Source organism: Sylvia atricapilla, chromosome 2, assembly GCF_009819655.1.
Source record: "Sylvia atricapilla isolate bSylAtr1 chromosome 2, bSylAtr1.pri, whole genome shotgun sequence".
NCBI lineage: Eukaryota > Metazoa > Chordata > Aves > Passeriformes > Sylviidae > Sylvia > Sylvia atricapilla.
Window position 1 is genome coordinate 111,394,981 of NC_089141.1, and position 26,556 is coordinate 111,421,536.

The following is a 26,556-nucleotide window of genomic DNA, read 5'->3' on the forward strand; positions in this document are numbered from 1 at the left end:
TGCAGTGTCCCTGACTCAGACTGGTCCCTAGGAGCAACACTCTTTTAACTGGAGAAGGAATGTATTAAATGGCACTAGAAAATGGAAAGCTGCTGAATTCAAATCTAAAATTGAAATGCCAAGCTAACTGAATAGCTGAAGACTAATACCTCATTAATATTCCTAAAAGATCCACTTTGGGTAAATTGGAATATTATTGTGAGCATCAGCAGTTAAGACAGAGGTTTCCTAAATCTGCAGTTTGGCCTGTCTGTGAGGAAGTAAGGAGAATTTGATATTATTAACAAATGATTCACTGACTTGGAGGAGGAAAGGAACGAATTTTTTCTAGACCAGGGAAGCAAAGGCAAAGGAGCAGTTAAGAATGGCAAGCAAAGGAAGGAACTGAATCCTGTTTAAAAGGCTTAACAAAAACATTAGTAAAAGCTTCAGTAGATTTTTCATTTTAAAGACCTGTAATCTGTTAGTATTGTAATCATATCCCACCCACATCTCTACTGAAGAGCTACAAAAGTTTGAGATCCCTCACAATTTACTTTGGATCCTCTTCTTGGCAGACAGTTTCCCTTTTGGAGAGACAGATGACTACACTCAGTTCAAGTCTCAAGAGACTTTTCACAGCTTTTTGGAAGGTAAATCAAGGGAGAAAAAAAATAATGAGTTTAAAATAAATTTATAACAGCATCTTTCCATGTGTGTAGAACAATATAACATTCAGGGGTTTATCAGGTGCAGGTACTAAAGATGGATATCAATCCATCTTTAATCTAACAGCCAAATTAAGTGGCTTTGCAGGCCCTGTGCCTGAGCTCACCAGCATGGATTTGGGGGATTTCCATATTATGAGGAACAACCTCCAGATAGCAACATGGATGAGTCCCATAATTCAAATTCTTTCTCCTGAGGGACACTTTGGCCATATGGATCGTGCAACTGACTCCTCCTAGCTGAGGAAGAGAGGCAGGCCAGGCTCTAACCCAAGCAGTTCTTGACACTCCCAAGACCCAAGCCTTCGAGGATGAACATCCAAGGCAGCAGAAATGCATGAGGTAATATTTCAAAATGCAGGAGTTGCAGAGACGCTGTTATTTCCTGCATCTGACCACTTCCACTGCTCCTCTGTAATTCTCCATTTGTATGACACTTGCACAAAGGAACATCTCTGCTCAGGCAGGCTCTTCAGAACACCTCTGTGACACGGGGGGTACATTTTAAAAATCAAAATCGATCCTGAATAATTAGCGGCATAAGGGAAACTGGGGGGCAGGAAATTAAAGAGAAAATACAGGGTTCTTCATGTAGAAAGAAGCGTCTGGCTGAGCAGCAGAAGAGGAAACGTCCAAAATCAGAGAGAAAATTGAATGGCTGGGAGAAAAAAGCGAGGCAAATCTGCAAATCCAAGCAGTGCATGACTAGAACAGCAGCAGCACACAGCTCTTCTTCCACAAGCAGGAAGAGCCTGATGGATTGAGCTGTGGACCAGGACACAGACAGACTGGATCCATTTTCTAGCACAGCTGGTGACCTTTCCCACAGGACCCTGCAGGTCCCTTCCTCACCAGTTGTGTCTCAGCTTCCCTCTCCCACCTGTAGGAATGGATATGAAGACACTCATCTCATTTGTAAAGTTCACAAATGTCATGTTGAAGAGAAGACTTCATCACTTCCTTCAAGGAACAAAATTGGTAACATGAGAAGGAATCTTGCAGTAAATTAGATTCTATTCTGCAAAACCACTTCCTGCCCCATCCTCTTGCAGGTGATTAGCCACTCTTTTTTTTTTTTTTTCCACCTTTCCACCTCACTGATCTAAAGGAAGAAAACTTAAGAGGTCAAAATGAGAGACTTGTTGTAATTCTTGGCCCGAGTGTTTTAAAACAAACACACAGCACAGGAAAGAAAATTACAAACAAACTCTTTTGGCTGTGATAAGAAAAGAAGAAATTCACCTCTTCCAAGCAAGACAAAGTATATCTTAGCCAGAGACAAGGAATAAGGTCTTCTAGATCATGGTGCTGTACTAACTCTACTCCCTTCTCCCTCTCCTTCCCCATTCCTCTCTTTTCTCCGAAGCAGAAAACCTGGTCCTCAAACCTTAAATGGACCTTGAGCCCCAGCTGAGCAAGCCAGCAATAGGGTAATTTTCTCTTGCAGAGTTAATCCTCATTACCAGCACACAGCACAGAACAAAACACACCCAAAAATCTTATTTCTCATGTCATGATCCCTTTACAGCGAACTCCACATGGCAACAGCAAATCCACCTCATGCAGGGAGCCCAGAGTAACACCCACCTCCCCAAACAACATTAAGACAAAGCAAACACAAAAATACAACAGAACTTATTGATTTCTAACCAAGAAGTCCCATCTAATCTGCAGGGCTTCCCAAGGAAGTTTATAATTCACCCCAAACCACAACCTGTACAGTCCACACAGCCAACCTTGCATGATCACACTGCAAAGGCAGCAGTCTCTTTTGTTTGATTGTTTATAACTCATTGTATTACCTCAATTTATTGCCTATATTTCTCTCACCTCTCTATCTCCTGGAAAGATCAACTCTTGAGTAGCTTGCTTTTGAACCCTCAGATGGTGAGGCAGTAGTACTCTTTATTTATTTACTGAAATAAAACTGAATACTGCTCCTGAATACTGAAAGCCCTGAGCGTGTCAGATTTACATACTGCTGCAGAGCCACCACTGATCACTTGGGTTCAAGTGTAAAAATCCCTTTATAAGTCTGTTTAAGTAGCTCTTTTATCATAAGTAGAGTACTCAACAAAACTACTTGTTATTTTGAACAGCATGAGAAACAAACACCGTGATTTCTTTTCAGCTCAGGACAAATCAGGCCATTTTGCAAAACCTTATACATCGTGGTGACTTACAGAGCATGATTAGCACAGCAAACTCAGAGCTGCTCACAGCAAAGGTTTGTCAAAAGCCCAGGTTGTGAAAGAGTGCGTGGTAACAGCTTTACTTGCTTTGCACAGAAAAAGCCAGATAATTAAACAAGCAGGATTATATCACACAGATTACATGATGCACAACATCGTTTCACAAGTTAGTTCTGGAATTGCTTTAGGAGGGCTCTTCCTGAAAAACACACTCTCTGGGTCCTTTGAAACAAAGATAATGCCTTTCCCATGCAGCCCCGCTCAATTTCAGTCAAAAAAGAATCATGCATTCAATTTCTGATTTTGATCATTTGAATAAAATTAAACTAAGAGTGTGGCATCAGGAAATTAAGACCCATCATTCTCTCCAACACAACATGAATATTCAAATAAGCACGCATCTATAACTCATAACCCATTAATTTAACAAATTACTAATCTTTCTTTCCCCTTGTCTTCAACTTGCAGTTTAAGATGTCGGAAGCACTCCATGACAATATAAGGAAAAACTGCAGGAGTGATTACCAGATGAGTGGAAACCCCTTTATCTAATCTTAAGTGTTCCTCCTAGGAAGGAAGAAAAGTGCCCACAGGTTGTTTTTCTCATTTACACATGGGCAAAGGTCGCTCTTGGGTAATTTTACAGATCCAGCTGATGTGATATCAATGTCCCTGTTTTTACCATCCCTGCAAAATAATGACAACCAAGTGTGCTGGTTTGGGCTGGGGATGGAGTTAATTTTCTTCACAGTAGCTAGCTAGCACAGGCTGTGTTTTGGATTTGTGCTGAAAAGAGAGCTGAAATATAGAAATGTTTCTGTTACTGCTGAGCAGCTCTTGCACACAGCCAAGGCCTTTTCTCCCTCTCATCTCTCCCCACTACTGCCAGGCTTGGTGTGCACAAGAATTTGGGAGAGGACACTGCCAGCACAGCTGAGCCCAACTGACCCAGGGATATCCCACATCATGGTGTCATGCTCAGCATGTACAGCTGGGAGAAGAAAGGGAAATGTTTAGGGTTAGGGTAGGGGAGTGAGTGAATGGCTGCGTGGAGCTGAGCTGCCATCGGGGTTTAAACCACAATGCCAGGGAGAGTGTTCCAACTGCTGGGAAAAGTCTGTCTCAAAAAGAGACAAGCAGCAGCACCCAAGGAAGTAGAGGTGACTGGGCTTCACCTTCAGTCAGGAAAAGCCTCAAAATAAAACCTCCTGGAATCTGTTTCCAAGGACAGTTGTGCAGTCAGAGACACTCAATGAGGAATTTCACAGGCACACCACACCTCACCAATCTCACTGCCTTCTGCATAAGACTGGATGCACAAATGAGGAAACAGTGGCTGCGGCACATCTTGGCTTCAGTGAGGCTTTGGACACTGTCTCCCACAGCATTCCCATTTGGAAGGTGAGGATGTGGGGCTGAACAAACCAGCCACGGTGTAAGATAGAAATGGGCTGCAGCTCCAGGTCCAAAGGAGACTCGTGACAAGCAGAGAGCCCCAGGGGTTTGTGAGTGGAAGAAAAACTGTTCCACATCCTACATCCTGGAAAAAGGGAGGCTCACAAGAGGCTTCCTCACTCTTTACAAGTCCCTGGCAGGACTGAGAGTCCCTGGCAGCCAGGTGAGAGTCAGTCTCTTCCCCCATGCAGCAGCAACAAGACAAGAGGACACAGCATCAAGCTGTGCTGAGACAGGCTCAGGCTGGACACCAGGAAGAATTTCATCATGGAAAAGGTTGTTAAACGTTGGAACATCCTGCCCAGGGAGGTGGTGGACTCGCCCCCCTGGAGCTGTCCAAGGAAGGCCTGGACATGGCACTCAGTGCTCTGGGCTGGGGACAAGGTGGGAAGTGGTGTCTTGGGCTGCATCCTGTAACCAAAAGTGTGTATTCTATTGCCAGCTGTTAAACCAGGTGAGGCAGTGTTCTTTGTCTCTTCCAAAGAGAAGAGGATATCTCCTGTTAATGGGCCATCGAGGCTCACTGCAGGGCTGATACAATTACATCATCCCATTGGGAGATGCTCCACCCAGGGGGAGGAGCCAAACATTCCCACCTGGATAAAACCTGAGATTCAAAACACCAGCACAGCCTGTTTGCACTGGATTCCCAGAGGAAAACTGGACCCATCTCACCACCACTTGACCTTTCAACAGGATCATCTCTGCTCCAACAGAACCACATCTGTCACTGCAGGAGGACTTGATTGGACTGCTGCCAACACCCTGACCAACAGGGGGTCAGGTTGTGTTCTGACTCTGTCAGTGGTTTTTTGTTTATTTGCTTTTTTGGTACTACTGCATTTTTATTTTAATTTTCCTTGTAAAGAACTGTTATTCCTATTCCCATACCTTTGCCTGAGAGCCCCTTAATTTCAAAATTATGATAATTTGGAGGGAGGGGGTTTACATCCTCCATTCCAAGGGAGGCTCCCGCCCTCCTTAGCAGACAGCTGCCTTTTCAAAGACAAGCAGTCATAGGTTGCACTCAATGATCTTGGAGATCTTTTCCAACCTCAGGGATTCTGTGGTTCTGTGAAGGTCTTCATCAAGAACCTACACGAGGGACAGACTGCACACTCAGATTTGCATGGGATCTACATCAAAAGGAATAGCTGACATGCTGACTGTCGCAGCCACCAGACATTTTTTGAGGTTCAGGTTGGACCACAGGAAATATTTCCTCCCCAGGAGACTGGAATACTCTGCCTGGACAGAGCATGGATTCTCCATCCTTAGAGGTTTACAGGCTTTGGCTGGGCTCAGCCATGGCTCACCTGCTCTGGTGACAGCCCCAGCTCATTTGGGATGTGTGCTAGGTGACCTACAGAGCTTTCTTGCAACCAACATTTTTTAAATATCTACCTGATTTCACTGGAGCCAGGATTCCTCCAATTTATTCATTTAAATGTAGTTAAAGTATTTAAAATGGAAGAAGCACGGTGTACCCAGGAGTCTGCTAATGTTTGCATTCTGAGCACACTGCAGGACTCCATTAGTGCAACCCAAACCAGGAACTGTTGCTTCAATTGCTCTGGACTGTAATAATTTGCTTTTGAGTAATTTTACAAAGCACCCTTAACTAACTCTTCAGGGCCTGGACTTCAAGGTTTCATTATTAACCTTATATAAAAGTTCTCAAAACACAGTGTCCACTGAGAACATTGATCAGAGGCTGTGACCTTCACTTGATTTCAGCCTGTCTTTCTCCACACACAAGCTCTGCTGTTGCTGTTTCTAATGGTTTATGTTTCTGATGAGAGAGGCCTTGTCCTTCCAGTCTCAATAACATCAATTAAGAGACAAGGGAGAAAGAATGCTTGTGCTTTTAATTAAGTTTGCTCTAGCCACTGCCTATAGAAAGGGGTAGCTGGCTGGCATGGAAAACACTGCAGTAGTGCAGAAATAGCTATCAAATGCAAATTCTGGATTTTCCAGACCTGTATCACATCAGTGTGATGTGAAATATCTCCATTAACATCTAAATATATGACAGGAGGTGAGGCTACTCTAGTAAGCAGAATGGAAATGATAAATTTCCCTCCATTCCCAGTGCATCTTATTGGAAAAAAAGTGTAAAACCCCATGTTAAAACACATATGAGGTAGTGAGAAGGGTGATACTCCCCAGTTTCCCAACACTCTTGGTACTTCTATCCATATGCTTCAGCTAAAGATAGACACTGCATTTTGGAGAATTTTACCTGAAATAATTGAAACTAGAGAAAGGCAGAAAGGAAGGAAGAAAAAGAGGAAGTGTGATTCAGGCAGACAAAGCTTGGCTGTGATTAATCTCAGCTTAAGCTAAACACAGCAAATTTAGTGCATAACAAACACCAGAACCAACAAGTTGTATTTTATAAATAACCAGATTCTTCAGGGTCTGTCCAGATCACTAACTCATTGAGGCCTGTGGCTTAAACTAAACAACAAATTAGGTTTTGACTAAGTAATTTTGCTTCTGGATGAAATGTCAAGTAACTGATACAACTACCGGCTTTTCGTTTTTGTTTTCAAACAAAGGCAAAGCACATTGAAACTTTTAATCCCTTGCAAGTCTGTTCAGGTAAGAAACTGGCTGAAATTGGTGTGATTTTGCAAACGATTTTTCCTCTGTTATCATATTCCCTTTTCTCCAGTTCTAGTTAGTGCTGCTGATGCTCACTCAGAGCTCATCTGCGCTGCCTGTTCTTGGTGTCAGGCAGGGTTTTGCATCAGGCAAAGCCAAAATTCCCACCAGACAGCCAACATCCCACTCCCATGGGACATCCCAGGAGCTGCTTTGTCATCCTATCCTACATGGAAGAGCCAGATTCCAAAAGATCCCCCAAATTTCCACCATGGGTGCAGAACAGGTACTTACAGCTCAGGATTGAAGTAGGATGTGACATCAGGATCAGGCACACCTGCTACAGCAAAATTGCTGCTCCCAGTGTCAACCAGAATATTTAACTGCCAAAAACAACAACAAAAAAGAAAGGAGAGGTGATTTGCATATCCAATCAAACAAATGAACAACAACAAAAAAATGTCATTGCAGTTTTTTGTCTAAACTACCTTCAGTTTTAAAGTCATGGTGAGCATTGCCCTGAGATAGTGTCACTTTTGGGAGAGAGATGCTGCTGAAGCCCATCCAAAACAGCTGATCAGGCTGAAATGCTTTAAAATAGTCCTATTCCTGGAAGGGGGGAAACCTGCCAAGCCCACATTTGCACAGCAGATGAATTCCTGATCATCTCAAATTTCTTTTGGCCCAAACCATGAGTCTTGGCAACCTGTCCAGAACACAGGTTGAATTATGGACTGCTTAAAGCCCTGTTTGTCTTAGAGCTTGTGAGATTTCAAGGTAGGGGCTGAGTGCAGGTCTGGCCAGAAATAAGCAGAAGCACGAAGCTGCCTCATGGATTGGAAAACACAGGAGCAATGCCCAGTTCATCCTGAGCAGCAGCAACCTTCCACAGCCTTTAGCACCATTAAAAATGAGGATGGCAGATTTATTAACACCATGACTGAAAGGTGGCCACTTGTTTGGTCAGTTGGGAGGGTGATTTAGGCTGAAAATTGCCACATGGACAAAATGGGACAACTCCTCTCCCCATCTAGCTCAGGTAACCAGGCTGGTCCATCACAGCTGTGTGATGGCAAAGCTGAAACTGCAGCCACATGCTGGAAAACGTCCTTCAATGAGACCTGGAAACTACATTAGGTACAGAGCCATTAAATTATTAGTTTAAATCAGTCAGAGACCTTGCTGCTCCCAAAAGCAATGGTCACACTTTTCCCCTGCTTTTGGCTGTTGTTTCCCAGGCCTCTCTGGCAAAGCCACAGGGCTGTGATGCAAATCAGATCAGGTTCCTCACCTACAGACACCAAGAAAAAACAGCAATCTGCCATATTAGACAGCTACTCAAATGGAAAACAGAAAAGGGTGATTCCCTCCTTTGGTGATGACACAGTCTCAGGTGGGCTTAAAACACCTGCTCCCCAGAAAAAATATTAGAGAATTAAGAATTTTCCTGTGGGAGGGAGTGTGACATGAAGGTTTGGTTGCCCATGGCTCAAACCAGCCCCTTTGGTAGTCCCCATCTCTCCTTAAGATTTAGCTTGGCTTCTACACCAGGAAGGGTAAGAGAGAATGATCAGGGAAACAACTTCAGTGTTGACAAAGGAAGTGGAGAAAAAAGGCTGAGCTCAGAAATGAGTGTAAACACAAAGGAGGATAAAGCACTTGAAAAAGATGTGATGAATCCTTCTCTAATAAGACAGAGTGTAGACAAAAAGCGTGAGTCAATGTTTAAAAAACATCTTTGATTTGCTCACAGAGGAGGAGGGAGGTGATGGTTACCCTTGTTTCACCCTTTTCATACAGAATGGGACTGAGGAACTCTGGAATTTAAACATGAACACAAAACCAACCAGTAACTTCTGAGAACCTCTTCTGAACTGCAGGCACACTCTGTCATTGGTATTCCCAGCCCTAATCTTGCAGAAATTTTAAGACTAAAAAGAAACAAACCAACAACCTTAGCCAAGTGCCTCGCTGCATCCTGGATTTTAGATTAAGCAAAGACAATACATTAAAATTTATTTTGCAACCACACAAGCTAGACAGAGACATCTGAAAACAAAAGGACATCCACAAGTTCACTTGGCTCCAGGAGCTGGGGCTTTAAAAGAAAATAAGAACCTCTGAGGCACTGCAATAAAATCCAAAGTTTGCTACATACTTCATTTCAATGATATCAAAAGCCTAACATTTTTTCAACTAACCAACAAAATATGAACTATTCGTTTCCCCCTCCTTTCTCTGGCATAGAAATCATATTAAAAATAAACAACAAAGAGCAGCTCCAATGTGTGCGTGCATCTATCAGGACCGACAAGATTTGCCTCAAAGGGGTGCTGCAGGGCTTAAATTAATTAGCCTTTCTGAGCCTGTGATGCTTGAGTAATGGGCATTATACATCAGCTGCATAAATACATGTAGGTGTTGCCTTAGCCTCAGTGATATGCATGGCAGTGTACACGGAGGAGGACTTGGGGGAAAGAAAAAAAACCAAAAAATACAACCAACTAAACCAACCCAAACCAAGCAAAAATCACTAAATATGACACATGTGAAAGATATTTTACCCCCCCCCCGCACCTTAAATACAATGTTATCATCACAGAATTCACAAACCAGGGAAGGAAAGGGCGGATTTACTACCCACAGGACGGAGCAAACCAAGACTTCCAGAAGAAAACAGATATCCCCCACAAAGAGAGAGGGAGAGCACAAAAGCTGGCTAACTGTGCAGGCTGCAGCCCACTCGGACACAGCAGAGCTCACATGACAGATGCTATTGAGGCTGACATTCTCTATCCACAAGTTTGTGCATAATGAGATGAGGGGCAGACACTGATTTATTGTAGCCCTCACAATAGGGCCAGTGATCAGCAGCTCATTTCGGGGTGGGTTATAACTTACTGAGTTCCCTTTCTCTCCTGGCTACCCTTCGGGTCTGAGTTTTCTTGAGTCTCATTAAGGACCACTTTCATGTTGTCTCCATTGCTTCATTCCACTCTGGGCTCATGGAGCTGCTGGGGCAGCTTGGGGAAGGCTCTGGAGAGTCACAAGTGGCCACTGAAGGAGCCACAGTGTCACCCTGATTTTCAGCCTTCTGATTCTTGCTTACATATATTCTACTGGAGTTTCTCATGCATGTAACATAAACAAAATTAGACTGTTTTTCATTCCTCTCTGTGATGGACTGCTGGTTTGGCCACTGGGGTCAGAGAGGTGTTCCTCTCGTCCCCCAAACCTTGATTAAATTCCAAATCCTATTTAAACCCCAAATCATAATAAACTTCCTCTTTTGCTCCTCACTTCAACCTGGTAGTGAGTGCTGTACTTTTGTGTCATGATTGCAACACCACAGTCCAGAGCTGCCCATCCTGTCCTGTCCTACTCAACCACAGAGAGCTGCTGGAACCCTGGGCACTGAGAATTTTACACTTTCTGTGCTGCCAGGCACTGACCCCCAAGAAAACACTGCATTGACCTGAGGCCATGGAAAAGGCTTCCAAAATTGAGTGATAGCACTGGGATTATGGGTGTGTAATTTGAATATAAGTGTGTGATATCACAGGGTAGAAAACTTGGAGTTAAAGGTTTTAGAATGTAGTGATATATATATAAAGCAAGATGGAGGTTTTAGAGCGTAGGCTAAGTCCTTCTTTTTCACCTTCTTCTTCACGGTTTTGGGTGGTTTCTTGTAATTGGGTAGAAAAATCTGCATTGGGGGCCACGGGTGTTTCGTTATTGGGTTAAAAGTAAAAATAATTCAGGTGTCATTTCCTAATTGGACAGTTAATACTTAAAAGGCCTTGTACAAAGAGATAGCAGCCAGTTTTAGTTTGTTAGCTATAAGTGCTGTAGAACTCACGGTTTGTGAGACTGTAATGTAGATAGGAATTAATAAATATCTGAGTCTGAACAAGAAATAGTCTGGTGCATTTAACCCCAACCCTGGCAAAAGAAGATAAAATACAACAGAGAACAGCCCTGCTGAGAAGGACTTGGGGGTGTTTGGGTGGGTGAGAGGTTTGGCACGTCCCAGCAATGTCAACTTGCAGCCCAGAAAGCCAAAAGGGTCCTTGGCTGCATCCAAAGAAGCGTGGGCAGAGGTGAGGGGTCTGCTCCAATGCCCTAAGTTTTAGGTTTCATGTTTTTCAGATCCTGTGCTGCCCAGGGGTGTAGATCTGAGCCTCATATTCAGTGTCACTCAGCTCTTCACAGAGTAGGGAGACAAAACAAATCCTGTTCCTGCTGAAGATCAAGGACAACTTTCAGGCCCCAAAGCACAAAAAACAGTGGCCTGAAGGGAGGAACAAAAAGGATGAGACCTCACAACCTGAATCTGTAATTGGACAATTAAACCCCAATATGCAAATGGACCAAAACTTATAAAAGTGTGAGACCTCATGACTGGTTGACCATTTTGTGACCATTCTTAGTCCACATTGGGTGTAGCCCTGGCCAGGCTCTTGTCCTGCCCAAGGTGTATTCTAAAGGCCTTTAAATAAGTATCTACTTTATTCTCCAGCTCTGTCCAGTCTCTGTTCCAGCTCAGCCTTCCCAAGGCATCACCCTGTGCCCTGCTCAGGTGAGAGCCACCTGCAGAGCTGCCCCAGCCCTGGAATTCCCAGCCCAGGGAGGACGTGGAGCTGCTGCAGAGAGCCCAGAGGAGGCTCCAGGATGAGCAGAGGGCTGGAGCAGCTCTGCTGGGAGGAAAGGCTGCCACAGCTGGGATTGTTCAGCCTGGACAGGAGAAGCTTTGGGCTGAGCTCAGGGTGGCCTTGCAGGGCCTGAAGGAGCCCCAGGAAACCTGGAGAGAGACAATTCCCAAGGGCTGCAGGGACAGGACACAGGGAATGGCTTCAAACTGATACAGTGGGTTTAGATTAGACATTAACATTAAAACCGATGAAAAACTACTTTCCTTTTGCTTTTGGAAGAAGTAAAGCCTTTTTTGGGGATTTTTGGTGTCTTTTTTTTTTTTTTTTTGTGGTTTCCAAATTCAATTTCAGACCTACACAACAGACACTGAGAGCAAATGCACTAAATTGTTTCTTCCCCCTGAAGGTCACCTTAACCACAGCTGTGGGACATGAAATCTGCACCTGGTAAAATATCTGGAGATTATTTTGCTGTCTGCATTTCCTACATGCAAATAGTGCTGTTATTAACTGGAGGCTCATAAAGATCCCTATTTTACAGTAAGCAAGACAGGAACATCCACCTCTGCCATGACAAACTCACAGAGGGAATCTGACACTATCTATATGCCATACATTTGTGGTTATAAAGAGAAGCAAATCCAAACTTGTTTACTGAAAGTCATGAACACTGAAAGCAGAAGCCTCAGAGGTCATGCATTTTACATTTTTTCTACTCTGAAGGGGTGGAGACACTAAAAAAAAAATCCCAAGTCCAAACGATTTCTTTCAACTGAAAGTCAAACACTTTGTCAATACTTCAAGGATCCCTTAAACTTTCCATTTCTTGATTCAGCACCAGCATCAAATATCACTTTCTGCATGCCACATAGCTTCAATAATTTAACTTACCACTATGTCTTTAATATTTTTAAGCCTTCCATTGCTAAATATTGTTGTATCTTCCTATCAGAAAAAAAAAAAAAAAAAAAACAACAAAAAACCAAACAACCAAAAATTGCCTGTTGATGTGTTATCTTTTTTTTTTTTTCTTTTTCCACTCAGCAAAGCTTTGGCTGTCTGTGGTTCAGGCACCTGCCCTGGTACAGCAGGTGGTGTCAATATGACACATCCACACTAGACTGGTTGTTATTCATGCCTCATTTAACTGCCTGGCATAAAACAATTTGCAGTTACCCACCATGCATTCAGAAAGTGACTTCCTTCACATTTTCTAGGGAAAGTGAGAGCAGCAATCATTCATTATTTTGTTGCATAGAGGTAGCTCGTATCCCTTAGCTGGGATAGAAGTTGCTTCTGTTCTGGTACACATCCTGCTGAGATTTTAGAGAAGTTTCTCTTCCCTGTTTTAGTTTGAGGTTGGGAAGTTTTGGTAACTTCCAGAAAAATATACAAAACAAATCCCACAGGCTGAAAGTACAAAATGGATTTATTTGAGGCAGCTGTCTGCACGACTGACCATCCACAGCGTTTTCCAGGTGTGGAATCCCAGGGCTTGCCTGCAAACCTGTTGCTTTTGATGTGATTCCCCAGGTCACCCACACTGAACCAGGATACTCTTCTCCCCACTAAAAGACTGGTCCATAAAAAAATCCACTATTTATTTATTTATTTATTTATTTCTCAAGTTCACAGGTCTGATCAATCTTTTTAGGTCAAGAAATAAAGTTCCACCCTGGACAGGCTAATTTTCTACAGCAGAAAAGATGTTGGAGTGAGCTGGTGTCAGTCTTTTCTCCCAAATAACAAGTGACAGGACGAGGGGGAATGGCCTAAAGCTGCATCAGGGGATGTTTAGGCTGGATATTGGGGAAAATTCTTCTGTGAAAATTGTTGTAGAGCACTTGACCAGACTGACCAGGGAAGCAGAGAAGTCCTCATCCCTGGAATGGTTAAAAAACCATGTGGATATGGCACTTGAGAACATAGCTTATTGGTGAGCATGGTGGTGGTGCTGGGTTGATGGTTGGACTTGATCTGAAAGGTCTTTCCTGGCCTTAACTGTTCCATGATTCTATAGAGAAACTAGACTGCAAAAATGTACTTAGCTCTTCATTCCTGCTTCAGCTGAAACATAGGGAATGGGGAACGAAAAAAAATAGGATTTGCACATATAGAGCCATAAATACAGTAAGACATCTCATTCAGCCTCACACTTAACTCTGGGGTTCAGTCAAAACTTTAATGATAATTGAGAGTTTCCTTCACAAGGCAGCAGAGCAAAGATGCTGGCTCTGTAGGAATTCAGAGAATATCAGAATGGTTTGGATTGGAAAGGACCACAAAGTTTATCCAGTGCCACCCCCTGCCATGGGCAGACACCTCCCACTGTCCCAGGCTGCTCCAACCCCAATGTCCAACCTGCCCTTGGGCACTGCCAGGGATCCAGGGGCAGCCACAGCTGCTCTGAGCACCCAGTGCCAGGGCCTCAAACCCTCCTGAAGGAACAATTTTTCCCTATTAAATAATAGTATCTCTTTTCATGATGAAAACTAGAAGCCATCATGCCTCCTCTGGGATTTTAACTCGACCCAAGGGCACTCCTTTCTTTTTCCCTTTTTTCTTGTCCTCAGTAAAGCGCACAACCATTCCACACCAGTAACATTCATGTGCCTTGCTTTCATGATTTCTCCCAAAGCACCCACTTAAAATACAGCTTGTAATTCTACTCTGCTTGCTGGAGCATGCCACACAGTGAACTATGACAAAGTAAGAAAAGTTTTTATCCCCTTGCAGAGACCAGAAATAGGAATCATCCCATTACCTGCTCAGGAGCTGTTACCACACATCACAATGTAGAGGTAGAAGTCCACCCCATCTCACCCCTGAGCTTGTACCATATCTCTTAATTCTCTTTCTTATTTTGTCCCACATATAGTAGACCGTCCAGAAAATAATCTGCTAGACAGTGCTTTAAAAAAAGAAAAAAAAAGGTTCAAAGAAGTGCTGCTTCTTGTTAGGGATTAGCAGCTAGAAATCATTTGGGTAACAGCTCTTCTTTTTTCAAGCTGGTTAATAGATAGGAAAATTAGTTGGCAATTTAAATGCTGCCTCATTTAACACAACGATTCCTAATTACATTATCAGCCCATCTGGCAAGAATTGCTTACAACCATCACACAGACAAGAAAACACCAATAACTATATGCTGTGTTTGCCCACAGTTATTACGTGTTATTATTGGCACCGACTGTCAGTCAGGTTATTTCAGCAATTTGTTTCTACAAATTAGTAATGTTACAATATACAGTGGCTTTTTAAATACAGACATGCTGTATGGGTTTTTTCCTCCCCTGTGTTACTTAGAGTTAACATTTAACAGCCTACTTTCTAATAAAAAAAAAAGTATCAGAATGCTAGGCTTTAATATAGATTCCTCATCTGTTCCTCTGAAGATGCAGAAATAAAAGCAATTTAAAAGATGAGTTAAGAGAAATTTTTGGAAGCGTTTCTAGATGCAGAGGACTGCAAAGTCAGACACAAACTTGAAAAACCTCCACAAAGATTTCTGTTGGCAGAATAATATGTACTTTGTTTAAAAGGTAAGCCTGAAAACAAAAATAGGTAAATTTGTTGGAGTGGCACACTGCCCGTGAACACTGGGGCAGGGATGGACTCTCCCATTTCTCACTGCTCACAAGCACTGGAGGAACACCTCAGCCCAAAGCCAAATGAGCCTCTGCAGCTTGGATGGAATCATAATTCACCTTGGGGGAGAAAAAGAAGGAGGAAGACGGGGAGGAGGAAGGCAGATCCACAATTTACACCAAGTCCAGGAGAAACATCTCCAGAGTTGACCTGAGTGAGGTCACCTCACCAGAGAAAACAGACCCAACTGCTCCTACCTCCAAAAAACCCCTCCCATGGTCACAAGGAGGGTTCACCCATGCAGCCAAGATAAGAGAGGCATTGTGAGGAAAGAGGAAAACAAAAAAGAATGAGATTAATTTTCCAATGATGTTTGTTCAGCAGGTGGTGCCCACACTTTGCTACAGCTCCGGGGATGCAAAGGAAGGTGATTTATTGCTGCACGAAAACGTGGGCAAACCAGAAGGTCAGGTTTATCACCAAAGATAATTCCTGCTTTCACAACAACAGCAGAAGTCTGTCACAGAAACTGGGCTGTGTTTGTAGCCTGGGGAGTTCACAGGAGAATGAGTGGCAGCAGCAGACCAAAGCTCTCCAGAGAGTGCTTGAATTCCCTTCACTCCAATTCCCAAATAGTGCCAGGACCTGGGATTTACCTTTGCTGCCTTCACATTTACTACCTTCACATTCCATCTCTTCCCCAGCCACTTATAATATCTCTTCTCAAACTCTCACACCCTCACTGGGCCCAGCAGAAGACCAAGAGTTTTTCCCCTCAATCTCTCCACGATCTGCAGTGCTAGACTGGAAGGAATATTTCTTTTTTTTTTCCTGCCTGAAAAGCAGTAATCTCTTTCTTTGCCAAGAGATTACAAAGTACTATCTGGATTAGCCAATCTATCCGTGCTTAAGAGCACTGCATGCTTGTGTAGTGGAGCTTTGTATAAAAACCACAAATGCTAAAATGACAGATTGCTCTGAAGTATAAACTTGCTAAACTAAATTGTGAGTTGAAATACGAGCATCTGACTGCGGGACTGATGAATAGTCATTTTGAAGAAAAATATTACAGGAAGTGCTTTATATATATTATCATTTTGACAATAAGGGAAGGCTATTATGGTTTAAAGACAAAAAAAATAGTCAGCCAATCAATCCTGGTAACAAAACAAAATATCTATTCTTCATTTCTACGCTCTCCTTCCTGCCAATGCCCTCGGTTCCCTAAACATTAGCATTCTTTCTGCACATGCCATCTCATGTGCTATCTTATTTTTCAGGCTGAAATTTATTTGCTGTGTCTAGATTTATCATACAACACATCCATCCTATTCATGCTATATGAACATGCTTTGCTGTTGAACATGAGCCATTACTTGCTTATCTTAGAGCTGTGTGAATCGTCGCAATTTTGTCTCATTGCCTTTTCAGAAAAGATTAACCTTTTTTTCCATCTTTTATATTTTTTCCTCCCTCAGGTATGAGTCTCCTCACCTCACACCCTATAGCAGACAAAACCAGGTGTGTGAAGCAATCCTGTATTCACATAAACCAGCTGCAGCTCTGCTCTAAGCACTGGGTTTTAAGGAAAATCTGGACTAATTAGAGAGTAACAACAATAATCTAGAGGTCTAGAAAAAAACAAATCACCTGTAAATAAGCACTGATAGGCTTTAAATGGCTCGAGAAGATGAAGGAAAAGTGTGATGGTCTTTCAACAGATGTAGAGGTGCCACAGAGACCCTCGGGGAGCCAAACCTTTCAGAAGGAAGGGGTTGCATGGAAGTCAAGAGGTGCCTTCATCAGCCTTCCCCAGGGTAGCCATCAACACTTAGCCACAAGCAGAGTCAGTGCTTACTGAGAGCAGCAGAAATCCTCCCAAAGCTGAGTGAGGAAATTCCGTATATTTGCCGTACTTACACCACACACGTTCCTGAGTGGAAAGACAACAAGTGCCTGGATAAATGGAGGATTAACCAAGCCCCCACCAAACACTCTGAAATCCAAGAACAAATGCATGAGACATCAGCTAAGTGCACACAAAGCTCTTGTTAAATCCAAAAGCCCATTTCCACCTGGTAGTAGGTGTAAAGGAACTAAATTAATCAATTTTCTGGTAATTACAGCACAGCACTGACGATTCAGGGAGGCTGTAAGCCAAATGCCACTGGGAGCAACTCTCACATTTAACTGCAAGCCTCGAGAGGAATCCCAGTGCCCACGCAGCCTTGGTTTAGAGACAGGCTAAGTCTAAGCCCTGTGCCACATCCTAAATTAGCAAGAGTCTCCTCCAGAGCTCTCTAGAGAACAGGGTGACTTAAGGTGCTGGAGAGACAGCTATCCAGTCAATAATTCCACAGCTAAAAAGGGCTGAACTCTTGGACAACGTGCTTGTCAATGGTATCACCCATTTCAGAGGCTCCTTCTCAGCATAAAACTCTTTCTCCCTTGGAAACCACTGAGTGTCACCACCAGAGAGTGTCACCAGCACAGGGCAGACGTGCTGGGCAGTGTCCAGAAGGATTTTGAGCTCTTTGGGATAATGGCCAAGCACATCAGATGGAGGTAAGGAGATGCTGTAGGAGGACCTGAGGAGGGGGAGAACTCCACAGTAAACAAAGCTCTGTCTGAGGTTAAATGCCTGCTGTGGCAGTTCTGCTCACCCAGGGCATGATCTTTCTAAAAAGTATAATCATGTCAAAGAATTTTATAGGTTGGGCTTTTTTAACAGAGTTGTTAAAAAAAAAAAAAAAAAAGGAGAAATCATGCTACTACATTACCTTTCAGAATATGATATTAAGGAGGGCTTTTTGCCCTTCTTTTTTTTTTTATTTCCTTGGGTTAAGGAAATGAAATCAGTAAGCCTACATTAATGTATTATACCCAGTGAATGATTACAGTTTGAAGCTGCATTCAGTTCAGAATTTCAATTTTCTGAGGCTTTTGCTCTCCAAAATTAGCTTCCAATTTTTTTTGTCAGGTCATTCTTTTCTTTTCCTCTATCGCTCATTAGACTTGGCGAAACTGCTGTCAAATAAAGAAAAAAAAGAAAATAAAGGCATTTTTAACTCTTCTTCTCTACCTAGCTTCAGAAGTCCTGCAGTACAAACAAAAAACCAGCTTGTTTTGAAACTGAATCAACAATCCTCCAACTGCAGTAAGACCAAAACAGTTTTATACATATGTACAGAGCCAAGCCATACCAGGCAAACTCAAGAAGGCTTGAAGTGACTAATCTTTAAACCTTCCTCACCCTGTAGGTGAGTCATTGCCCATGTTTACTGTGCCATCTGGAAATAACAAAATTCATTGGGGGAATGAAGCCCGTTCCTAATGTTCTTCAGCTTAGGCTAAGAGGCGTCCCTAGTGCTAATTTTTTTTTTTTTTTGTAATCTCCTTTCTGCCAAAGACATCACAGTCCCCTTGTCCTTCAGCAGCAGGCAGAAATCCTACAGGAGAGGTTCAGTCCCATTCCTGTATCCCTAATTTCTTTCAAAGGTCTCCTTCACACCAGAGATCTGAACTTCAGACTCAATTTTAAATAAGATCCCAGCTTTCAATTGCACTGGAGATGTGATACCAAGTGCCAAAGCTGCTCCTTCAATACTCCAAGAAGGTTTTTTGTTTTGTTTTGTTTCTTAGAGATACTCTTTACAAGAACATGGGGAATGGCTTCAAACTGAAAGAGGGTAGGGTTAGGTGGGATATTAGAGAAAATTTCTTCCCTATGAGGATGGTGAGGCTCTGGAACAGGGTGCCCAGATTTGCTGTGGCTGCCCCTGGATCCCTGGCAGTGCCGAAGGCAAGGTTGGATATTGGAGCTTGGAGCAGCCTGGGACAGTAGGAGGTGCCCATGGCAGAGGTGGAACTTAATGATCTTGAAGTTCTCTTCCAACCCAAGCCATTCCATAATTGTATGATTTGAAGGCAGTGAAAAGACTCCTTTTTTTTAAAAAAAAAAAAGGCTGTATTTCAGAGGCAAACAGAAAGAAAATGAAACTCACAGGACAGCAGTGAGAAAAATCAGATTTTTCAGAAGACTGTGCGCCAGGTCTGATCTCTTACCTCTCCTCCCCCCTTCACCTCGCCCTTGTAGTGACACGATTCTTTCCAGGTTTTTTTCCCCCCCTCCTCTGTCAAGATGTTGGTTTTGGAGACGAGTGTTTGTTAGCAAAGGTTTTTCAAAGCCTGGAGAGCTGTGAGGAGGAGAGGTGAAAGCAGGACACTCCTGACTCATCAGGTCTATCCGTTCTCCCTGGAATGAGCTCTTCCCAGCAGCACTTCCATCCCCACACTGTGGGGCACCACTCATTAGAGCATCCTTCTGGCTGCACTTCCTGCAGCTTTCAGGAATTCCTCCTCATGTTTTCTTGGTGCTTCTCTTCAAGGACACTGAATGCTTAAAGACATTTTCCAGTCTGTTCTCCTCAAATGCTGTAACAAATCCAAAGTGAGCAAGTTTTCCCTGGGTTTTTGTTGGAACCCTGGGCTCTGAGAATTTTAGACTTTCTGTACTGACAGGCACTGACCCACAAACAAACACTGCATTTGACCTGAGGCCTTGGAAAAGGCTCCCAAAATTGATTGACAGCACTGGGATTGTGGGTGTGGAGTTTGAATAGAAGTGTGTGATATCACAGGGTGGAAAACTCAGAATTTAAGGTTTTAGAATATAGTATTATAAAGCAACATGGAGGTTTACGGTGTAGGCTAAGTCCTTCTTTTTCACCTTCTTCATGAGTCTGGGTGATATTTTGTAATTGGGTAGGAAATTCCGGATTACGGGACATGGGTGGTTGTTTATTGGGCTAAAAGTAAAATTTATTTAGTTGTCATTTCACAGTTGGACAATTTGGTCTTAAAAGACCTTGGAAAGAGTTAGAGAGGGAGCCATTTTTCACTTTGTTAGGTAGAACTCACAGCTTGTGAGACTGTAAGATAGATAAGAATTAATAAATATCTGAGTCTGAACATGAACGGCATCTCTTGAGCATTTAATCCCAGCTCTACAATAGAAAAGAAGACAAGAAAAACCTGCAGGTTTTTCTCTCTCCACATAAAACAGTGAACAACCAACCTTCCCAAACCATGGAAGTCAATGGATGTCATGCCATGGGAACCACCAGCTTGCTGCTTAAGACAAGTTCAGGGCTCTGAAAGCAGCCTGTGAGTCCTGGAGGCCAAGAAAGTACAGATATTCCCAGTGAGATCCCTGGATCAGCCAGGATGGTAGGGTATGGAGAGGTGAATAAACGAGCACACACCTTGGAAAGCCAGCTAAAACTCCCTGTACTTCAAGGCATGGCCTCTGCTATAAAAATGCCACGACTTGTTCTTCAAGTTGCCTGATTCGCAGCACTGCCAGATTTTATTTAACACGAGATCTGGGTTGTGTCAGCCTGAAAAGGGCAATCCCACTCTCTCAACTACCTTGAACCACCTCTTCCTCACCTGTCATAGCAGCTCCCACCTCTTTCCTCCCTTTCTGCCCAGGAATAGCCACCATCCCACATTTCACACACCTACTGGGCTGGTGGGATGCTAAAGGGACTTGACTGGAAGTACCAGTGCAGGCGAGGGAAGACAAGGAAGGAAAGGTCAAGATAAAACCCATAAATTCATCTGTGTCAGGCACAAAGACTGGGATTGGGTTGCTCTGATCGTGTTTCCTGTTGGAAAAGTTGTGCCACACCTCTGGGGAAAAAGTGTAGGGTCAGGCAGCTTCCCACTGCCCCGTGCCATCTTTGGTGGCCACAGGAATGTGCACAGGCAGTCCCAGGGCTCAGAGCACAAACAAGGTGATGCAACTCCAGTGGTTTTATTTCCCTGGCAATTAATAAAGGGAATACAACAGACAGAAGGCTTTTGCTCCCCATTGCACCTGACCTATTTAGGATATTGCCAAGCAGAGTTTGATTGTCATCATGGGTGTTCCTCGGAATTATACAAGGGAGTTCAAAGGCACAAACAGAAAACAGCTTTATACTCCATATTGGCAGGAAGGGCTATTTGATTGGGGGAAAAAAAGGAAGGAAAAACAAAGCTGTTAAGCAATGTCATAATGCTGTGTTTGATTTATTAAAAATAAGGATCAAGCTTTTTATTAATATTTGTTCTAATGTTTTCACTTAAAAATTTGGCAGGAGAATTTAAAAGGCAGTTTTGATTCTCAAGTGAAAGAAGACATGTTTTTTTTTTTTTAAAAATCCCTTTTTTGTAAGAAGCAGTGTTCTCCCCCTGCTTTCGGAGTCGTTTATTTCTCTCTCTCCTTCTCAAACATTCATACTTTACTTTTTCCCCTGGCTAATACTGGGGAGGCAGCAGCTCTGGGAAATGAACCAGCTTTGCCCGTGGCTCATACATCATTACAATTGTTAACCAAGTTCCACTATAAAAATCTTGATTACACAGGAGAACACAGAGGCATGCAGGAACACAGCTTCATTTCCACATACCAGATTGAGTTTGTAGGGCAGGAAGTTAAAGGACTTTGTTATGCTCTTGGGTTGATAAAGTCTGCCAGGACACACCATAACAGCACATGTCAGACAGCTCCCAACAATCCATCCACACAGCAACAATCCCAGAGTAGGAACAAGCTTCCTATAACTCTGGCCAGAGGTTACATCCCTCTGTGTGATAGGAGCTGGAATTGGATGGTCTTGAAGGTCCTTTTTCACCCATTTTATTCATACCACTGGATCTGATGGTGCTCAGGGCACTGGAATTGTGGAATTTTGCCCACCAGCAATTGCTGTTGTGCACACCCGCCATGGAGAAAAGCCCCCAAACCTGGACAAAAAGAGGCAGGTAGCACCTGCTGGCATCTGTTCACTTGCCAGTGACCAAAAGTCACTCAAGGTAAACCTTGAATGGGTCAGCAGACCCATTCAGCAGAGTGCAAATAAAAGGGGGTCAGCAGAGTGCAAATAAAAGTTAATTTTAGCTGGAACATGTAGCACACACCAGCGTTCATAATCACAGCTCCTGAGAAATTTTGTAAACTTTCCCCACCCCCTTTACATTATCTCAGCAGCTCAAATGCAAAAATCTGGCACTTTGGATCATGTGAAATGCTTGTGTTATCCCCTGAAGGACTTTGCTTCTGAGAAGCAAGAAGATTATCCTCTGACAGTTAAGCTGAAGCAGTGTGACTGCATCAGATGTTCCATTGCTCCAGCAGCTCCCAGACTTTTGGGAAGTGTGACCACCTTTGAACTCCTCTGTCTCATTTGCAACCCAAGAGTCTCTGAGAAGAAAAAAATGAATGAATTAAATAAAAATCTCTTTAGTCACATTAAAAGGCAGGACTGATGAATCATTTTCTGTCACACTTCACTCTTCCCTCTAGCAGACATCTACCAGGCAGCACAGTGAATAAAAGCACAGCCTTTCCAAACCATGCTTAAGCAGCACAGTAACACTGGCCTGAAGAGCTCAAGCTCTGGCGTGAATCACAGAATCATGGAATTATGGAATGGTTTGGGTTGGGAGGGATCTCAAAAATCATCTCATTCCAGCTCCCTGCCATGGGCAGGGAACCTTCCACTAGACCAGGTTGCTAAAAGCCCCAGCCTGGCCTTGAAAAGATGCCACAACTGTTAATTTCTTATTCTGCAGACACTGACAGTCAGGGTTTCTGTATCAACAGGTACCATAATGGAATTTTGGAAGGAAATTTTCTATTTACACAGAAAAAAAAAAAAAAAAGGAAGAAAAAACCTCCCTTGAGATTTCACAAAGTCACAATTTTGAAAACAGATCCAAATCCTGCAGTCAAAACATCCCAGTATTTCGTTTTCTATGCCAAAACTATTGCTGCCAATGGCATTCTTCAAATTCTTTTCTTCCTGAATGCCACAATACAATTTTCAAGTTGGCACACGCAGGACCCAAGCTTCCATATGATGACAAAGCAGGTAAGCCTTTTGTTCCTGCAGAAACCCCAAATCCTGATCTTCTCTGGCATGAAGCTTCTTACAGAAGCAAAGTAGGAAGCAGAAAGAGCCTGGGTGGTGAAAAAATTCTCACATCTGGCCCTGACCTGAGCACTAGGTGGGCTCCAAGGTGCTCTTCTAAGAGCCACTCTCACAGGCAGATCCACTCACAAATATCAAGGAATTATCTGAGAGATGGCTGCCAAAAGCATCCAATTATTTTTCCCCTGTCAAATGGCAGGAGCTGGCCTTTAATCCCTCCCTCAAGTGGAAAGGTGACTCTCAGTTCTTGAGTTGTCTTGTCTTTTTCTTCAAAGCAAAAATGCCAGTTTTGGAGTTTTGGATCCCTAAGGACGGATTCTTTTCTGTATTTAGGGAGGAGAAGCTTACCAATGTTACTGCAGCATTAATACCTTTCCTCTTTTAAAATTAGACCAGACTAGGATGTGAGACCAGCATTTTCCCTGAACACATGCAATCAAGCTTAACAGCAGTTTTTGCTAGTAAATAGGTACCAAAGTAAGCCAACCATAAAGCTAAATAAAATCAACTAATTTTAGTACTCACAAGCTGAGCAAAGAGGACAAAATCTACAAGTAATTTGTTTTTCACAATATCAAATTATTAGTAAGCAGCAGTAGGGGGAAAAAAGGATTACAGTGTGCAATTACTGTCTTAACAGATTCCCTTCAAAAGGGCCTAATTATGACACATTAATTGTATTCAGTGAATTGTAATTTTCACTCAAATAAGATCATTTTCCCCCATCTAGTGTGTTTGCCTCAAATTCCCTCCCCATGACGCCCCACAGGTTTCATCTGTTAGAGAAGGACTCTGAAAAAAACCCGAAAATAGAAGTCTAGAACATTCGTCCCCAGATGCCCTCCCCAAAAAATACTCTTAGACATTAAAAAGGCAGTGAGAGCAGTAGGAAAGACAGGCAAAACGAAGAAAGAGGGAAGAACTCAGAGGGAGGGGTGAGAACAGGGGGGAAAAAGTTGTTATTTTATCAGCCTTTGGCAAAAGAGGGAGCAAACATTGACTCTGGCCCGAGGCTTTCTGGAGGCTCCAGGGCTGACTTTGCTACGTGGCTGCTCTCGGATGCACACGGCTGAAAGTCCATGGGACAGCCCCTCCTGGAGCAGGGCAGCAGCTGCCGTGGGCAAACTTTCACCCTAAAGGGGAGAGGTTTCCAGAGCTCCTTGGTGGAGCTCTCAGGTGATGCCAGGCTGCTGCATCCCTCGTGCCGCAGGTGCCACCGCAGCGAAACCAGAGCTGGGGGGTTGGTCCAGACTCGAGCTCTCTCAGGTGCTGCCAGTGGTGGAGGAGCTCCCTGAGTGTTGCAAGTCAAGGAAAAAGCACAGTGGGGCTCATGCTGAGGTTCTCCTCTCAGCTGGGCTGGTACCAGCCCAAGTGAGCCGGGTCCTGCCAGCTGAGCTCCTCAACACGGCGATCCAGTCACGCCACGGGCTGTGATGGAGGCAGGTGCAGAAAGAAAAGTAAGATCTATCTAAATAAGATCTAATCTAGTCCTGGGCTGTAACAGTGCGTCCTTTTGGAGTGCAGCCACAGCCTTTCTAAATCCCAGTCAGCCTCTCCGTAGAGAAACTGCTTAAGAAGTATTCAGGCAGCAATCAAGCTCATACAACCACACACATTTACCAGGCTGGCTCAGCAGAGAGGCAGAAGGTTCCCAGCCTCAGAACAATTTCCAGCAAGTTTATTCCACTGTGCTGAAGGTGAATCTGGAGGCAAAGAGGGTGAACATGTGGTTTTTCTTAGTTACACAGGGTCTGAGGTTCGTGGGTGGTACCAGGGGCAGGGCAGCGGGAGGTGACCACAGGGAAGAGAGGAACAGGACACCAAGCCCCAATGCCAATGGGGAAACAGGGAAAGGGGATGCCATGGGGTGGGTGATGGGCTTGTGAAACCCACGGAGAAGACTGCACAGTGTCTGCAAGGATCCATGGGGAGAAGCCTTTTTTAACATCTGAGATATCTTTAATCTTCACCTTTTCAGGGAAAGGCAGTTGGAAATTCCTTTAAAGGCATGAGGGTCTCCACACTGGGCCACCTGAAGTTCTTTGAAGGGCACTGAGCTGATGGATACAAATCCAGTTGTAAAAGTGACCCTAGAACACGTTCTGTGTTTGCTCCATCAGCTTGGATCTACCGAGCAAACCCAGGCTGGAAAGCAGCAAGAGGTAGGACAGGCCTGTCAATAGCAGGAAAAAACACTTCCTTTTTTAAAGGCAGCTGAGAGCTGCCTCCTTTACTTTGAAGATTTGATCTCAAGCCCTAATCTATGCTGAAATAGAAGCAACAAGTTCCTCCACTTATTTACACGAGTTGTTTGCACGATTCAATCTGTATTTTGCAGGCAGTAGGAAAAGAGGGAGAGAGGTCTGTCTGTCTGTCTCACGCCGGAGAGGCACACGTGGGAGCCATTGTACCAGCTTCCTTTTTTCAACAGAGCTGTGCTTGACAATGACCAGACAACACTTCAGGTCAGACTCGTTTCACTTATAGTGAGTGAGGAAATTTCAAAGATAATAATATGTGGAGGCAATGTAATAGCTGAGGTGTCCTCACGTATATACTCGAAATCGTAAGTGCTCTTCAAGAAAATGAAGACCCCTGCAAGGTGTAGTGGCTTTTAAATCTGTCTTGCCAGATGAAATCCCTAGAGCTCACACTCTTCTAGTTAGAGAGAGGGGGGGAAAGGGAAAAAAAACCCCACAAAACAAAAACCCAAACAAGAAGAGAAAGATTTCTTCCTTAATAATCCAAATAAACCAAACACATGGAAATTCCACTCGGGCTTTCTTTTGTCCACTGTTTCATTTTCATCTCATTTCTACCTCAAATCCCAAAACTAATTTGCACTTTATTCAGGCAAAACAGTTATTTGCTCACCCTCTACTTTCCTCTTTCCAGATTGAACTGATGCTTTTTCCTTGATAAGGAATGAAACGCAAAGTGGTAAAAAATGTGAGCCTGACACCTATTTCCACCACCCCTGCCTCCTCACAACAGCTCTTCTGCCCCAACCCACCAGGAGGTGAATTCAGGATTGCCACAACCAGAGACCCTGGATAACAAAGCTTCCATCACTTCTCTGAAGGGGAGAAAGCACCTTTAAAGGTACAGTTTAGTGGGGCTCTAATCCCTGACTCTGGGAGTGGAGCACAGCCTGAGGAATGACCACAATGGTGAGCCTCTTCCATTCAGTGTAATTAGCACTCGTATTTTGGGTTGTTTCTAGAGTACAGGCTCTACTACCTCCACACAGTCCCTTTTGCCAGCGCTAATTTTGGATGGAAGAAGGTGCTAGAATGCTAATTTGTAAAGGCAGGGACCTTTTGGTCAACCCAAACCTGGTTTGCTTGCTTGTCTTGGGTCAAAAACACATCACAGC

The 26,556-nt window shown here is 43.5% G+C and overlaps 1 protein-coding gene across 1 annotated transcript in view; it reads right to left on the reverse strand.

Annotated features, from left to right (window-relative positions):
• BACE2 (beta-secretase 2) overlaps window positions 1-26,556 on the reverse strand; it is a 50,923-nt gene that overhangs the window by 19,328 nt on the left and 5,039 nt on the right. The window contains exon 2 of the mRNA XM_066314153.1: window positions 7,256-7,344. Coding sequence (XP_066170250.1) covers window positions 7,256-7,344 — 89 coding nt within the window. The remainder of the gene's footprint in view (window positions 1-7,255; window positions 7,345-26,556) is intronic.